General features: G+C 52.4%; 3 protein-coding genes across 3 annotated transcripts; 2 read left to right on the forward strand and 1 right to left on the reverse strand.

Moving 5' to 3' along the window:
• The first annotated feature begins 206 nt into the window (after positions 1-206).
• Positions 207-1810, forward strand: LOC130020346 (SNW domain-containing protein 1-like). Its single transcript, XM_056110955.1, is given in 2 exon segments — positions 207-906; positions 909-1810. Coding segments are annotated over 2 exon segments (1602 nt in total).
• An 8870-nt stretch (positions 1811-10680) lies between these two features.
• Positions 10681-11559, reverse strand: LOC130020347 (general transcription factor IIE subunit 2-like). The gene has a single exon (XM_056110956.1). It carries the CDS (start codon positions 11557-11559, stop codon positions 10681-10683), a length of 879 nt encoding a protein of 292 aa, XP_055966931.1.
• A 3245-nt stretch (positions 11560-14804) lies between these two features.
• On the forward strand, positions 14805-16283 carry LOC130020288 (ubiquitin carboxyl-terminal hydrolase 17-like protein 6). The gene has a single exon (XM_056110888.1). The coding sequence runs from the start codon at positions 14805-14807 to the stop codon at positions 16281-16283; it is 1479 nt and encodes a 492-aa protein (XP_055966863.1).
• The last annotated feature ends 1219 nt before the right edge of the window (positions 16284-17502 follow it).

Here is a 17502-nt window from a genome sequence, read left to right on the forward strand (position 1 = left end):
AAGAGCATCCCTCTGAGAGCTCCTGCCTGAGCACATCCCTCTGAGAGGGTCTGAAGCAGAAGCAGAGTGGCCCGGCCATCCTGGACTTGCTCATCACTGAATGGAGACAGTGACCAGGAGTAACACGAGACTCAGAAAGCTTAGGAGCTCTGGAGAATCCAGAGAGACCCAGAAGAGCTCGCTTGCACTGGGAGAATTCAGAGAAGATGGCGCTCAGCATATTTTTACCTGCCCCAACTCAGCTTGCTCAGGACCAGCCTGAGGCTGAGGAAAAGGCAAGGTCCCAGAAGTGCCCAAAGACCTCACTGGTTTCCTCCCGAAGAGAGCCTCCAGCATATGGGTAGAGGAAAGGTTGGACACCTCGCTTATTAGAGGAGTTTGGAGATGGAGGTGCTTTTCCAGAGATCCACGTGGCCCAGTATCCACTGGCTATGGGACAGAATGAAAAGATGTCAAATGCACTGGCCGTTCAGGTGGACCCTGAAGGAAAGATCAAGTATGATGTGATTGCTCGACAAGGACAACCCAAAGACAAGGTCATTTGCAGCAAGTACTGTGACCAGGTGCAAAAAGAAGCCTCGAAGGCAGATGACTCAGACCTCCAGAGACCCGATGAAGAAGCCATTCGAGAGATAACAGAAAAGACCAGACGAGCCTTCGAGAGGTCTGTGTCTCAGAAGCTGGCTGCCGCCGTGCCTCCCCGAGCGGCTGACAAGCGGGCTCCTGCTCAGTATATCCGATACACTTCAGCTCAGCAAGGAGCAGCTTTCAACCCAGGAGCCAAACAGAGGGTCATCCAGGTGGTGCAAATACAGAAAGATCCCATGGAGCCTCTGAGATTCAAAATTAATAACAAAACTCCTCGGGGACCACCTTCTCCTCCTGCACCCGTCATGCATTCCCCCAGCCGAAGATGACTGTGAAGGAGCAACAAGCATGGAAGATTCCTCCTTGTATCTCCAACTGGAAGAACGCGAGGGGTTACACAGTTCCCTTAGACAAACGCCTGGCTGCCGATGGAAGGGGAGTGCAGACCGTGCGCATCAGCGAGAACTTTGCCCGGCTGGCAGAAGCGCTGTACATCGCCGACCGGAAGGCTCGTGGAGCTGTGGAAATGCGTGCTCGGGTAGAGAGAAAGATGGCTCAGAGAGGAAAGGAGAAACGTGAGGAGATGCTCAGAGAAATGGCCCAGAGAGCCAGGGGGAGGAGAGCTGGCCTCAAACCTCACATTGAGGAAGAAAATGTAGACGCACGCGAGAGGGATGAGATCCGGGATGACAGGCAAAAAGAGAGACGGCATGACCGCAATCTTTCCAGGGCAGTGCTCAAGAAACGGCCTAAATTTCATGAAAACCGAGATATCAGTGAAGTGACTGCACTTGGTGTGGCCAACCCTCGGCCTTCCTATGGTATTCAGTACGACCAGAGGCTCTTCAACCAAACCGAGGGGATGGACAGCGGCTTTGCAGCAGGAGAAGATGGAATATACAACGTTTACGACCAAGCATGGAGAAGTGGCAAAGGTAGGGCCCCCAGCATTTTCAGGCCCAGCAAAAATTCGGACAAGGACGCGGATGGTGGTGACCTCGAAGCCAGAAGAAAGACCCACAGATCTGTTCCCAATAAGGAGTTTTCTGGTTCAGATCCTAGGCAGCGAGGCCGAGAGGGACCAGTTCAGTTCGAAGAGAATCCTTTTGGCTTGGACAAGTTTCTGGAAGAAGCCAAACAACACAGTGGCTCCAAAAGACCTTCAGGTAGCAGCTGTCCCAAGGAACGTGAGCACGAAAGCAAGAAGAGAAGAATGGAATAGAGGCGCCTCTCTGGGGGGGATGAACTGTGTGACTCAGTGAGGGACACAAGTCCCATATAGCAACATTTGATTTGGGAGCAACCGGAACATAAACTAAATCTGGAGGGTCAGAACCTAGGGCTACTTTTCATTTCGAGAAGTATGGGGTGGCACACTCTGCTGCCATGGGGGTCCCCTACACAACACCCTGGGTCATGGCACAGGGAGCAAATGTGGCCTGTATATAATCCTCTCCTATTGGTTTAGTGCGTTTTCATTTAGGAATAAAGGTTTCTCTGTTTAAGACATCTTGCTGGTCTTTTGTGTGTTTGTTTTGGTGAAAAGGGGGCTCCAGCCATGGTTGTCGGGACTCTCAGCCCTGGCCAGAGGCAAAACCATCACACTCCCTCCCTGGGACCTGTTCCCTCTGTCCACACCCCCACATGCCCTCCAAACATTGGGGACCCCACTCAGATATGGCACCTAATCTGGGTTCCTCCCGATCCCTCCCTCTGTGTCACTGCGTTTCAGGGCCTCAGGGGAGCCCCTTGCCCCCTCCTGAGCCCGTGGCAGCAAAGAAAACAGCAGCAACTGAGGAGGTCAGGGGCTGGAATATGGGTCCGGGTCACAGGCACTAGAAAGTGGAGAAATGTTCGCATATTTGCAAAAGAAAAAACTAGTATTCAGAGGCCCGGGGGCAGAGATAACGCTGTCCACTGAAGTCAAGGGAGATGGCACTTAACAAAGCTGGCAAGGAGGGGGTGTGAGCAGGCAAAAGGAGCTCATCAGGCAGCCGAGCAGCGGCTTTCCCGCGCGGCTCCCGGCCCATCTGCCCCAGCAGCCCTCTTGGTGCAGGAGGGCCCGGCTGGGGAGCAGGTGCGTCTCCAGCCTCTGAGCACAGCGGCTCCCTCTCCCTGGAAGGGCCTCTTCGTCCATCCACTCCCACACAGGAAGGGCTTGGCTCGGGCCAGCTGCAGGGGAGGGAGGGGACTTAGTCCAATGCTTTTCAGGAAGCTTCCAGTACCATCTAGATCCTTGGAGTTTCTTGTTTTAGCCTGGTTTGGGGGCCACACTTGGAAACTCTCAGGGGCTACTCCAGGCCCTGTGCTCTGGGGACCAAATGTGGTGCCAGGGGTAGAATCAGTATCACAACACACACAGTGCGAGGGCCTGGCCCCTGTACTGTCCAGCGCGCAGCCCCTCTGTCTGTCCTGCCTCACAGGAGGCCCTGTCCGTTTACCCTGTTCGACAGCCCCGCCGTGTTGGGTCAGGACTCAGCTGAATTCAGTGTGACCCTGACTTGGTTACAGCTCCCAAAGTTGGCACCTACAAGTACCAGGAGTCAGGGCTTCCAGAAATGGTTTTCTTTGAGTGAAGGGGCATTATGAGGCCCCAACAGCATCAGTGGCCACAGGCAAGGGCACTATGCCCAGAGTACCCCCCGGCCTACAGTAGCAGCTATGGAGCCAGAGAATGTACTTCCTTGTGAACTCAAAGTTCCTCCTAGTTTTCCTCGCTGAGTCTCTTCGAGCAGCTCTCTGGTTTCAGAACTGTGTCAGAACCTTCAGTATAAGAAGGTTCTCTGGGCCTGGTAAATAAAAGAGTGATTTAGAGGTTATTTTATACCTCAGAAGAAGGACAGAGGATTTGCTTGTATCACTGACTTCACTTCCTAAGACTCGTACTAGACTGTATTTGTCTCGACCACTCGGATCACTCTGGACACTCTCCAGGCATCATGGGGAGGATTCCTGAACCGGGCCTGAGTTTTTAAGCCCTGTGTATGAGGAAGCAGGCTGGACATCCCTGGAGTGCAGCAGCGGATCCACCCCTCAGGACCATGTCATTCCACAGAACATCTGACATGCGTCCCAGCTCCTTTCCCCAGGCCCTTCCTGGCTTCCAGGGCAGAACTTACCCAGCAAATTAGCAACTGCAGAGATCCGGACTGGCAGCCGTCAGTGGGGAGGTGTTGGTGCGACTCAGATTCGTCCACAGGCAGCAAGAGCTGACTCTGCATGCTAATGACTCTTATGGCAACGTTTTGGTAATTTTCAAATAATTTATCCATCAGTTAATCCCTTTAGGCATGAACTGATTTACTTCTTGCGGCGATAGGCCTCTCTCTCTTCCCTGTGTCCTTTACTGGGCAAATTAGACATGTTAATTATGGTCTCTGGAAAAGAATTCCCGGGACAAAATCTGTGTTGCCATGCACAAGCTGTCTGACCTTGGGCATGTGAATTCATCTTCTTTCAATCAGGTTCCTCTGATGTAAAATGGGGCTGATGGAGCCGATACGAGAATTAAATAAGATAATTCATGAAATGAACGGACAAAAGGTTAGCCCTATAGCAGTGCTTAATAAATGAAAACTTTTATTAATAAAGTGGAAACTTGTGATTAAGCAAATCAGAGTGTAATGAAATTAGGAGCAGGCTTCCTTGTTCCGTGGCTCTGTGCCTTGACCTGAAGGTGAGCACAGTGTCCTATGACCCGTCCCTGTTTTGGTGAGGCCCATGGCTCTGGCCCCAGAGAGCACCGGTGTGATATTTAAATAGAACGACTTGATTGGAAAATAGCTGCACGAATTGGCATGCCATTGGCTGGAATGAAGTTTACCTTGCTGGCGGGGTTGTTTCCTTCACATTGGCACACACGCGTACCTGGGTCTGCATAAAAATATCTCTCCCTGTGGGAGGATGAGCTAATCTAAGCCCTATCACACAATATCCCAGCCCTGTGTGAATGAAACAGGCTCCATTGGGGGTGCTTAGACTGGAACCTAGTGAGTACAATCATGTGAACATGGTTGTTTTTGATGGGTGGGTCCTGTGTCACTCCTAGTCTAGGCAAGACCAAGGAACTGTATAACCAGATACTGTCTAATCCTGTGTCTTTTCTCTGTCACCCAAAGAGGAGTTACGTTCCGTGATTTTCTCCTTCTCCTCTGACTTATTCAGCTGAACATGGTTGTTCGGGTCACACCTGCCAATGCTCAGGGTTCACTCCTCACTCTTCACTCAGGAATCACTCTTGGTGGTGCTCGGGGACCATATGGGATGCCAGGAATCTAACCAGGGTCTTGAGCATGCAATGCCAGTGCCCTCCAGGCTGAACCATCTCTCAGGTCCCATCAATGATCGTCCTGGTGGAAGGAGTGCCACACTCAGGGACCCTGAGGTGCTGGGGATCAAGCCCAGCACTCCCGTTTCTCACTCTACCTCTCCCTCTGCCGTGAGGACCCCAATAGAGGTGGTTCCGCTCTCCCAGGTCTTCAGAAAAGCCTGGGAGTCCTTTCCATTAGCTTGTGGGGATTAGTGATTGGAATCAGAGTTGTGTTGGTGTTTTATTTTCCAAATTTTATTATTATTATTATTATTATTTTAACTTTTGTGAATTGGAATTTTAAAGCTCCGAGAAGGCTTCTGGGTGTTGCCTCCTGATCTGAGGCTCCGGCGGCCATCAGGATGACCCCTAGTGTACCTTCTCAGGGGCTGGGACAGCCGCTCCATTACCGGGACTTCATTTCCAGCGATGTGACCACATCTGGTCCTTGGTGGTTCACTCTTGGCCATGAATTCTCATTGACTGTGGCCAAGATCTATTGGAGTAAGATTCAAGTGGGCAGATAGACGACCCAGAGGCACATCTCCAAAGAGCCCATTAACAACCCCGAACAAATCCTCCTTCTGTATAAACAAATGAAACAACACACCAAGGGAAAACAACTCAGCTGGGACACTCTGCTCCCCCCTCTGTGTTCCCAACCCTCCAGACCTGAGCTGAGCTGAGTCCTCACCCCTGGAGGCCTACCACTTGCTCTCTACTCTTGCTGCTGCCTCCCAGCATGAAGATGAGAGTCCAGGTCATACATTACAATGCAGGCGAGAAAGTTTCCAGGAAATCCCAAGGCTAGAGTGAAGGTTGCATTTAAAGCATTTATTGATGGATTCAGGAAGTGATCTCACAAAGACAACTGAGATTGGCACATTGGCAGAGATTTCCTCAGAGTCAAATTCCCCAGGAGGAAGGTCTATGCCTTCATAGGGTACTAAAAATTTTAATGCAAACATAAAATGCTTATATGTCGGAGGCAAAAAAAAAATAGCCCAGGCTCATCTTGGGGACAGAGAGGACCATTTTTCATCTCTGATTTCTCATTGATTATACTGTGCCTTCTGAGTTGAACACTCTTCAAGTATGTGTTTTCCTTCCTCCAGAAGTCCCTTCAATGAATGATTGGCTTTGTGTTTCTCAAGGACTTGTTTTTATAAGGTTTTGTTTATGGAGTTGGAAAAAAGGAATGCTAAAGCTTTGACCTGCAAACTCTTAATGTCTGGCTCCAAATTCGGCATGCTTATCTCAGAAGAAGAATATGGCCCTTGGACCTCCTGAACTGTGAAGAAGTCGCTCTTGCTAAGGGCCCCTTCACTGGGCTGCACAGTGGCCCCAGTGCATGGGGACTGGCCCAGGCCGTCTCTACCCTTTCCTACAGTTACAAATGAGCCCGCAGAAAACAGCTGTTCTCGTCATCTTGTTCTGACACAGGACAAGAACACAAGGGGAGATTGGAAACAAATCACAAAAGGACACACACAAAACCTCTGCTGGGCTGGTTTGGGTGGACATTCGGGCACCAGAGAAGCTATTCTGTGAGGAAGCACTAGGCCAGACTGTAAATACCCATCTGAAGGGGCAAAGGGCTGGCAGCAAGAATGCCTGGTAATAGTCCGGGAGAGTGGTCATTCTGGAGGGACAAAGAGGAGATTGGAAACTATGGACAGACATGGGAGGTCCTTGAGGACACCCGGATTTGCACCTTGGCAATGCACTGTGGTAGGGGAGCTGTACCATATTCCTAGAAATAGAAACTTGAGAACAAAATAGTGACTTGGGAGCTGGAGAATGGTCAGATTAAAGAGCCAGAATGATAGCCGAGATAAGTACCAGGAGGTTCACTCCATGGCTTGGAGTCCAGCCACACATGCTGGGGGAGAAGGCAGCTCAGATAGAGAGGGAAGCACCAAGTAAAGGGTGTTGGGAGGGCCCTCCCAGGATGAAAGATGCATGCTGAAAATAGACTATAGCCCGAACATGATTGCCACTCAATGCCTCTGTTGCAAACCACAGCACCCAAAAGGAGAGAGAAAACAAAAGGGAATGCCCTGCCACAGGTGTGGTGTGGGAGGGATGCTGGGAGCCTTGGAGGTGGGGAATGGGCACTGGGGGGAGGGATAGGTACTCAATCATTGTATAACTGAAACCCAAGCACAAAAATTTGCAAGTCTACAACTGTACCTCATGGTATTTCAGTAATAAAAGTTAAAAAAAGAGCCAGAATGTCCCTTCTCTGTTACTTTGCATGCAAACCGTTACACAAACCCTGGTGAGTTCCCTCCTGGCAGCACAGCTGGGCATGCAATGATGAAATATTTCTAGAAGATGCTGTTTCTCAGATTCTGGTTTTGTGAAGACACGGTGGGTCCAGAGAGAGCTGCCAGAGGTGGAACTGACGGGACGCCTGGGCAAATCTCAGCCCGACCCAAAGGGATGAAGGCGTCAGCGGCAATTTGCACCTTTAAGACTTGGGACATTCTAGTTCATTTTAGATTGTTGGACCAGACAGCTTTCATCACAAACTGTTGGTCACAAACAGAGGCTGTGCAGTCAACCACGCCCTCTGTGTCAGGGCCTCATGTTCTGAAACTGCCCCTCGGTCCTTCTTTGGGACCAAGACGGGCTTGGGAAGGGGCTGCACCTGTCCTCCTCATCCGAACCCCTCGTTGTCCTTCGCTGCTGTCTGCCTATGCCACATGCCCGGCCTGTCCTTCTGCCTCTGAGTCCCTTTCTCCTGCTCCTCTTGCTTTCACAGTTTTCCGATGTCGAGCTAATCATGTTTCTGCATCCTCAGTGATGCGGTTCTGCAGACTCCGGAGCCGAGGGTCTCTCGGGGGATCTTCCTCCCAGGCCTCAGGAGCTGCCACTTTCTCCTAGGTTTTTGGAGAGAACAGACACGCTCCATCCTCATCCTCTGAGGACTCCGGGGGGCATAGTCAGGCTGCTTTCCCGGGAAGTACCATGTAAAATGACGCGCAGCTGTTTCCTAAGTGTACCTGGGCCCGAAATCGTGACTGCTTGCAGTGCTGAATCCAACACGGAGGCTGGGTTGCCAGTTTTATGTTGCTGTTGTCTTGCAGGGAGGACCAGGGAGGGCCAGTCAAAAACAGAGTGTTGCCCTTCTTCTGTGCCCCACGGCAACCAGCACTCAGTCACAGCCTCATCTTGGGCCTTCCTGGAGCAATGCAGCAACTTCCCAGTCTCAGATAGTCTCAGAGGGAAGGTCTCAGAGGGACACACTCAGACGGGTGCTCTCCAAGGTACCGTCTCAGAGGGAAACTCTCAGAGGGATGCTTTCAAAGGGATGCTCTTCCACTTCTGGAGGGGTAAGGGCTTTTACGAAAGTGAGGAAGGTGGGTGACAGACAGGGTGTGGCAGGACCTGCTTGCATCACTGGTTAGGCCCAGCGTGGTGTCCACACTCTGTCTGTACCTCCAGGGAATGAAAAAAGAATATTTCTGCTGTGTGTCTTGGGAGAGCCTTACATGGTCATGGCCTGTTAATCTCACGCCTCGGGATGGTTCAGAATAATCCCAGACTTATCTTCACCTCCCCATTTCTGCAGGGAGGTGAAGGGGGGTTGGGTGACCCAGAATAGACCTGACAGGCCCTCAGCTCTTTCCTGGTCCCTTGTTGGCAGAGCCCTCTGGGCTCCGTGGGGAACCCCTGCTGCTCTTTGTCCCACTGTCTTTGTCTGAGCCTCTGTGTGAGCAGGGTCGCCAGAGGGCTCAGCACAGAGATTCTGCTTGTCTTAGGGGCCCCTTCCCTCCAGCTCCCTGGGGTGTCTGTATTTTGGGCACCACTTCCCTTGAAGTCACAAGCTTTTGAATGTAGTCCCACGTGTTTATATTTGCTCTGTTTGTTTGGTCAGTGCCTTGACTCCTTAGAGATGCATCTAGCGCCAATGTCATGGAGAGTTCCACTCATGTTCTCCTAAGATCTTCTCAATTCAAGTCTAATCAATTTCGACTTATTTTTGTGCATTGTGTTAGAAACGGGTCTGGGGTTTTTTATTTATTTTTTGGCATGTGGCTAGCCAGTTTTCTCAACATCACTTTTTGAAGAGGCCTTCCTTGTTCTACTCACATCTTCTGCTCCTTCATCAGATTAGCTGTCTGTATACCTGAGGATCTGGCTCTGAATTTTCGATTCTAACTCACTGAACTGAGTCAGTGCTTTTTCCTTTATCATGATGTTTTAATTACTAGAGCTTTGTGGGACAGTTTGAAGATGCCCATCCTCTTGAAAAAAGAACCTCTGACGTTGTGCCTTTCTCTCTCCTGGGGTTGAACGTGACAGACTAAGTGCCACAGAGAGGCTGTCTTTGGCTCACACCTCTGTCCCACGGGAAAGCAGTACATCGGGGACTAATTTTATGGAAATTCTGGCAAACTCCTGCCAATGGAAGACTCTGAAGCTACCCCAGGAGCCATCCTGTCTATGGAATGAGTTACTTTGTCACAGATAAGAAGTAACTTGGGAGGGGCAAGATGATTAGACCTCAAGGTCCCCATCACATACCCAGTTGACCTAAGTAGGTGACCTGATTGGTCACCCCCAATCCCTGTTCCCACAGGGCACAGGCAATCAGCATCACGCTGCTGCCCCTTCCCAGGGGTCAGCTGCAGAGAGACCCTGGTCTGGCTTCCAGGAACACATGATAGAGCCATAACTCCAGTCATCTCGAAGTCCGTCAGCTTCTCTTGCTTGGGTTCCAAAGAACCTGAGGGGAGTCATTGCAGTAGTGGTGCTAATCCAGACTGTGCTGGGCCTTTCTGAAGCAAATACCTAGTTTCTGTTGAGGTAGAGGCCTAAAGAGTATTTTCTCTAAAGGAAGTTCATTCTAGTCTGCATCATAGACGGCAAGCCGGAATCTCCCTCTTTGAGGAAAAGTGGTGTCAGGTCCCTCTTTTTTTGCACAGAGGCAATGGGCACGGATATTTCCGGGTCATGAGCCAAGACAGCAAGAGGCTAAGATGGTTCCAGGATGGTCCATGCTTGTGGCAGCCCCATTCTCTCCAAAGAGGCCATTGTTTCATTTCTGTTTTGAACTTGTTTTAAAATTATTTTTTATTTTAATTTTTATTTATTTTTGCTTTTTGGGGTCACGCCCGGTGATGCTCAGGGGTTCTCCTGGCTCTGTGCTCTGGAATTACTCCTGGCACATCTCAGGGGACCCTATGGGATGCTGGGGATCTAACCCGGGTCTGATGCATGCAAGGCAAAAAAAACGCCAGCCCCACTGTGCTATCACTCCAGCCCCCTGCTTTTGAAACTTTAATGAGAAAACTATACAATCTCATGTTCAAGCTTACTGTGCAATGGGTCACTGGACCAAGGGCAACCAGGATGTTCAGGTCTCTGAGTTTCCCTTGGGATCAGAAGATGGGTGGGTGAGCTGACATCTCAGTCTCATGGCCACCCGCACACAAAGCCCAGCAGGGTGGTTTGAACAGAGAAACCTTTATTCCTAATTGAAAACATACTAAAACCACGGAGAGGGATTGGCTGTACACAATTCCCATCCCCTCCCCATGTCCCGCCCCCAGGGCTGTGTGGCCAGCTCAGCAGCTTCCCCCAGGAAGTCCCCGAAGCTCAGCAGGAAGGACCAGTTTCCCGAGCCCCAGTCCCTCCCACGGGCTTCGGCCAGGTGTCGACAATGAGCTGCTCCTCTCCTCAGTCCTAGCAGGAGAGCAGGAACACGGTCTGTCCAGGTCACGCCCCGACACTGCTCGTGATTCTCTGGTGACTCGGCTCGGCCAGCGCTGGCACTACTTCCCAGCCACCATGCCCGGGCACTCCTTCAGCACTCCCGCCAAGTGCTCGTTCTGCATCTTCCAGCGCCGCTTCTTCTGCACAGCGGGCTTTGCCCTTCTCTGGACAGGGGCCACTTTCTTGGGTCCGGAACCCTGCATGGAGGAAATACCCCGATGCCTCAGGTACTTGGCAATGTTCTCCTCATCCGTGGAATCCACAGGGACACTCCTCCACAGTTTCTGAAACTCCTCATCGATAGACAATTCACAGCTCTTATCGTTGAAGAAAACAATTTTCTTCTTATCAGGTCGGTTGACAACTAGTATCTGGTCCCCTATGGCCTTGAGAGCCTTCTGGGCCTTGAGCAGTCCTTCCTCTATGTCTTCCAGAAGAATCCCTCCCAGGCCTTGCTGCTCATGCTGCTGTAAGAGCCGGAGCAGGCCCTTCTTACCTTTCAGGCTGTGCTTGGGCTTGAAGGCATACTTCCCGTTGATGGCTTCAATTTTGGGATTCTTGACGAAAGCCTCACTCATAAGCCACTGCCTCTGTGTGAATCCGATATCTAAATGCTGTATTTCATCCAGAATTTCTTCCAAAGTGAGAGGGTGTGTGTCTCCTCTCTGATGCCGTGTTTTCATGTGAATCACGATTTTTGCAAGAAGACCAAACTTATATCCAGAGCTTCCTGAAAAAGCTTTCAAGTGCAATGATCTATTACTATGATCAGAATTTTGTTTAGCGCCTGATGAACCTCCATGGTCTAGTTTTGCTTTCTTCTTCTTTGGTGATGATGATGACGATGAGCTGCCAGTTCCTGATCTGTTTTCAACACCAGAAGTAGAAAGAGCACGTTTTTTGAATAGCTCCCGTTCTCTCCACAGGCTTGGATCCATCATGCTGAGCCAGGAAGTCTCCCTGCCTCAGTGGGCTGCACTCAGCTGGACAGGCTGCAGGGATGCTCTTCTAGTTCCTGATGGGGGAAGAGCATTTATGCATGCCTGGAGGGTGGGTGCCAGACAGGGTGTGGCAGGACCTGACTGGGTCACCTGGTGGGGCTAAGGCGGGGCCAGATTGGTGTCCACACACTGTCTGTGCCTCAAGGGCATGAAAATAGACACTCCTGCTGTGTGTCCTGGGAGAACCTTGCATGCACATGGCCTGTTAATCTCAGTCTTCAAGGCAGTCCTGAACAATCCCAGACTCCTCTGCAGCTCCCCCTTTCTTTTTTTCTTTTTTTCTTTTTTTGCTTTCTGTAGGAAGGTGAGGTGGCTTCAGAGTTAGCCAGTTGAGATAAGCTGCTGGTGTCAGCTACGGGCAGGCGGCCTTGGGCATGGGGCAACCGTGAGGTGTGGGTTCAGCTGCCACATGAAGCTCATGAGTTGCGGCTAGTCCTGAGGGACCAGTGGCAGCTGCTCTGCTCCAGGGCTGTCTCTGCTGGGGCCCAGGAGTCCCGAGCACCAGGGTTCTGTGGTCAGGGGCTCCGGGCCCAGCTTCCCACGTGGGCGGGTGAGGTAGGAGAAACCGAGGTGGGCCTGGTTGTAGCCTGTTTCTGGGAAAGTAGCAGGAGCTGTGTAAGGGGAAGCTGCGGCCTCACTGTTTGCAAGGGCAGGGGTTGCCAAGATCTATCTCAGAGGTTAGTCCTGGCTCTGCAAGGAATCATTCCTCTCTCTCTCTGTCTCTCTCTCTCCCTCTCTCCCTCTGTCCAGTGCAGGGCCAGGCCATGAGTTTCCCAGTCCTTGCTGAGGCCCTGGTCTCTTCCTTCGGATTCCCTCGATCTGCTTCATGAAATAACCTAGAGAGAGTGAAGTGGACTCTGGGGTCATCTGACTAAAAAGAACAAAGGAGGCAAGCCGGATGTTTCTCCCTGGAAAGAGACTGAGGCCTTCGGAATCTTCTGGCAGCGGATTGGGTGGGGCTGTCAGGGCAGGGGAGCTGAATGATCGGGGGTCTGGGAAACAGGGGACCCGCTGATGTCAGTTCCCTCTGGGCTGCAGCCAAGGGGCTACCGTGTGGGTCCGGAGCTGCTGAACCCTCAGAGCTGAGAGGGTGGGGACTCCTGATGGGAATTGCAGAGCTGTTTCTCTGCCCAATTCAGGGGCTCAAGGACGGGCCTCAGTTTCTCCTGGCAGGCTTCTGGGGGAAGTTCCATCTCAGCTGACCACTCTGCATATCCTAAACCTTCCTGCAAGACACCCAGCTTCACTTTATTGTGCAAAACTCCTTGGGGCTGGAGAGATAGCACAGCGGGTAGAGCGTTTGCCTTGCACGCAGCCGACCCGGGTTTGATTCCCAGCATCCCATATGGTCCCCTGAGCACTGCCAGGAGTAACTCCTGTGTGCAGAGCCAGGAGTAACCCCTGTGCATCGCCAGGTGTGACCCAAAAGGAAAAAAAACTCCAGGAAAAACACCACTTAGATCAGGACCAAGCCCCTCGTAGCACAACTAGACTGTAGCTGGGAGGCGTTTACACCACGTGCCCAGCCGGGGTGGTTCCCTGTGTCTCCTAAGGTCCTCTGAACCAACAGATCTGTTCCGGAGAAGGAGTTTTCTTGTCCAGAGAGTAAGCAGCGAGGCCAAGAGGGAGCAGTTCAGTTTGAAAAAGATCCTTTTGGCAGGGACAAGTTTCTGGAAGAAGCCAATCAGCACGGTGCCTCTAAAAGACCTTCAGATAGCAGCCGCCCCAAGGAACGTGAGCATGAAGGCAAGAAGAGAAGAAGGGAATAGAGGCACCTCTCTGGGAGCATGAACTGTGTGACTCAGTGATCGCACCCAGGTCAAACTTGATCTGCAGCAACCAGAATGAACATGAAATCTGAAGAGTCAGAACCCAGGGCTCCTTTTTATTTCGAGAAATATGGGGGTGCAAACTCTACTGCCATGGGGGTCCCCTACCACACCGCCCTGCGACATGGCAGAGGAAAGGAATGTGGCTTGTGTGTAATTTCCTTTCCTATTGGTTTAGTGCGTTTTCAGTGAGGATTAAAGGTTTCTGTGTTTAAAACATCCGGCTGTGATTTGTGTGTTGTGTGACCATCAGACTGAGACATCAGCTCACCCTCCCATCTTCTGATCCCAAGGGGAACTCAGAGATCTAAAAATCCTGGTGGCCAGTGGTCACCGGCATTCCCCCTTCAGCCAGGTAACCCCAGTGACTGCGTCAGTAAGGGTCCAGATTTCAGAATAGCAACAGGAAGTTACCAACAGCTGCTTGTTTCCAGAATCCAAATTCGCTGCCATACTCCTGTCCTGACTCCACCGTCTCAGGACGGACCTCACCAAGGTAAGATCTGCTGAAAATGCTGGTATGTGGGTTTTGTGACTGAAATCTCCTGGCATTCATGGAGTTGAGATGGGCTACCCCCGCTGACTTCCTAATACACACGGAAGCACTGGCGGTCACCCCTGGAACCAACTCCACAGCACCCTGTAAGCACTACTCCGGCCTTGCTTCAGGGACCCCTAAATAAATCTTGAAAGAGATCAAAAACCACAGAAAAGCTTGGACCCATGCATGGTTGAACAGACTGGGTAAATTGGAGAGTTTGCCTGTGTCCTCCCAAGCAGAGCCCCTAGCAGCCACGTGCTTCCAGAATCCAAAATCGCCACCATCCCCTCAGCCTAACTCTAACGTCTCAGGATGACCGTACCAAGAGACCACTTGATCACTTGATCTCGTGACATCCTGTTACTCATGCATTTGCTCGAGCAGGTGCCAGTAATGTCTCCATTCATCCCAGTTGCATGCTAGTGTAGGCTGAGGAGGTGCCACACCAGTCAGAAGGGCCTCTGGAGACACAGCACCCCAGGGGTCCAGTGGCCTTAGGGCCTCCGTAACTGGCCAAGCCCAGTGCTTGCCACACCCTGCTGTGGCCAGCCTCTTAGGGGTCATGTGATCACAGGGGGTGGTCACACACTCTACTCTCCCTCAACCGGATTGGACAAGTTGCAGATTGGTGGGCAGAACCTGTGCTGGGCGGGGCTGCATCTACGTATTTAGGGACTCTCCTGCCAGGGGGCTGAGCTTCTTTCCAGCGCTCTGCCAAGGGAAGTCATCGTTCCTACGCAGTCTTCATCGCCGAGTTCTGGAGATACGGAGGCCCCTTCTCTGCACTGGGCAGCTTCCACTCAAGCCAAGAGATGGCACAAGCCGCATCCTGGAGCAGCAAGAAGAACGCTGGGGTCTGCACCGCTGCACCCCTGACTGAGGCCGCCCCACACTTGTGGCCCACGACTTCCCAGGTGGGTCTGGCTCTGCAGGGCCAGGGGCGGGCTGGTGCCAAGGCTCTCCCTCCCGAGAGGAAGACAGGACGTGCGGTGGGAGCCGGGCTGCGGAACGTCGGGAACAGCTGCTACGTGAACGCTGCCCTGCAGTGTCTGACCTACACTCCGGCCCTGGCCAGCTGGGCAGCGTCCGGACTTCATCGTGGCGCCCACGGCCAGCGGCCCTGCTGCAGGGCATGCGGGGTGCGGAAGCACATCAGCCGGGCCCTCCGGAGCCCCGGGAAGGTCCTCGTGCCTTGCCCTTCGCTGCTGGCCGGATTCCACAGGCAGCGGCAGGAAGATGCGCACGAGTTCCTCATGTCCACGCTGGACGCCATGCAGCAAAGCTGCCCACAGGGCGGCGGGAAGAGGCCAGCCGACATCCCGGGCATCTTTGGAGGCCGCTGGCGGTCCCAGGTGCAGTGTCTGCGCTGCCTGGCCATCTCCGACACCTTTGAGCCTTACCTGGACGTGGCGCTGGACGTGGGAGTGGCTCCGAGCGTGGCCCAAGCCCTGCGAGAGCTGGTGAAGCCCGAGAGACTGGAGGGGCCGGACGCCTACCTGTGCGGCACCTGCGGCCAGAAGACGCCCGCCACCAAGACGCTGACCCTGCACGCGGCCTCGCGGGTCCTGATGCTGGTGCTGAAAAGGTTCTGCCAGGACGGCGGCGCCAAGCTGGCTGGTCACGTGAGCTACCCCGAGTGCCTGGACGTGGGCAGCTGCATGTCGGAGCCCCAGGAGGGGCGTCTCGTCTACCTGCTCTACGCTGTCCTGGTGCACACCGGCTGGACCTCTCACAGTGGCCACTACCTGTGCTACGTCAGAGCGGCAGACGGCCAGTGGTACCAGATGGACGACACCAAGGTCAGTGCCTGCGACGTTTCCCGCGTCCTCAGCCAGCAGGCCTATGTCCTGTTCTACACGCAGAAGGCCGAGTGGGACAGAGGCGTCGGCCACGGGGGCTGGGCCAACCCGGAGGGGCCAGGCTGCGTGTCCTCAGCGATCCCCGGGGACCAGCCGGGCCGCCCTGCCTGCGAACTCGAGCCCTTGGTGTTTGGGCACCCCGAGCTTGGCGAGGACTCTCCTGGCATCAGCCTGGACTGCTGGAGGCGGCTCCAGGAGCAGAGCCGGCCCAAGCCACCGCCCAACCTCAGGAAGACGGACGCCACCGTGCCCGCCAACGCCGTGGTCATCCACGGCTCCAGACACGGGCACGGGGCGCCCCGGGAGCAGCATGCGCCCCCGAATGCTGCCCCAGAAACGTGTGCCACGGCCGCCAAGAGGAAGGGCAGGAAAGGCCAGAAAAGCCAGCGGGTCCTGCACAGCCTTCAGCTCCCACGGGGGCCCCGCCTCTGACAGCCCAGCAGCGCCAGACCCAGCCTGGCCCCAAGTGCCTGCGCTCTACTGCCTGCGGGACGTTTTTCCTGTGACCCAGACGCGGCTGGACGCTTCCCCCTCCTTTGACTTTACCGGGACACCCAAACATAAGACCTGGGGTGGGGACCCAACTTCCAGCACTCAGAGCTGTTCTCCGGGGAAGCCTTGCAGGCTGCACCATCTTCCTGGTGATTTATAGCTGTATACTCATTGTTTGTTATTTTATGCATTTGATTTATAACTTTTGTGTGATCCTAGACATTTTAATAAAATGATTTTTATAAAAATGCACTGGCGTAATTCTTCTTTTTTCTTGGTTTGTTTTGTCATGTTGGGGCCACATCCAGCAATGCTCACTACTTCCTCCTGACTCCGTGCTCAGGGATCAATCCTTTATGATTGTATGGACTGTATGATTCACGGGAGTGAACTGGGGTGGAAAGTGTGCAAAGTGAGTTCTTTTGGTTCCAGGATCAATTGCAAACAAATTCATGTAGCCAAGCCCACCATATCACCCTCCCCATTGGCCAAATATCTGTAATGCCGATGTTCTGAAATATGGAATCTTAGATTTTCTGCTACATCTTGCTCCTTGAGCTGCACAAAAACGACCAAACTCACAGGCATTAACCCAAAGAAACACACCAGCTGTATTCAAATTGTTTGTGACTTTATATATTGATTTATAACTTTTATATGATCCTAGACATTTTAAGGAAAATGACTTTTATAAAAATGTGCTGACATAACTCTATTTTTGTTTGTTTTGTCATGTTTCGGGAAATACCACGCAAAGTTCACAACCTCCTCCTGACTATGCTCAGGGATCTACTCCTCCGATCTCACGTAACCACGTTAATCAATGCAGGGACTGAACTGGGGGCGGAGGGTATCGTGCAAAGTAAATTTTTTGTCCTCTGCACTGTATCTCACCAGTCTCAACTGAAACAAAAAATCAACAACAAAAAGACTAAGCTTCACAAGATGGCTACTAGATGCTTCTAAATTAATCCTATTCAGCCTAGAATTTGTCACAATTATGTGGTGAAAGGTGGAATGTATGTTTTCCCAGGCTAACATGTTCCTTGGGCCCCACTAAAACACTGATTTCACACATTTGCCAAAAGAAACACACCCAGTAGTAGAACGGACTGGCCAGTTCTGGTGTTACCTGACCTGCTTCCTAAGAGGTCTTGAG

This window comes from Sorex fumeus, unplaced genomic scaffold, assembly GCF_029834395.1.
Source record: "Sorex fumeus unplaced genomic scaffold, SorFum_2.1 ptg000011l, whole genome shotgun sequence".
In the NCBI taxonomy this organism is placed as follows: Eukaryota; Metazoa; Chordata; class Mammalia; order Eulipotyphla; family Soricidae; genus Sorex; species Sorex fumeus.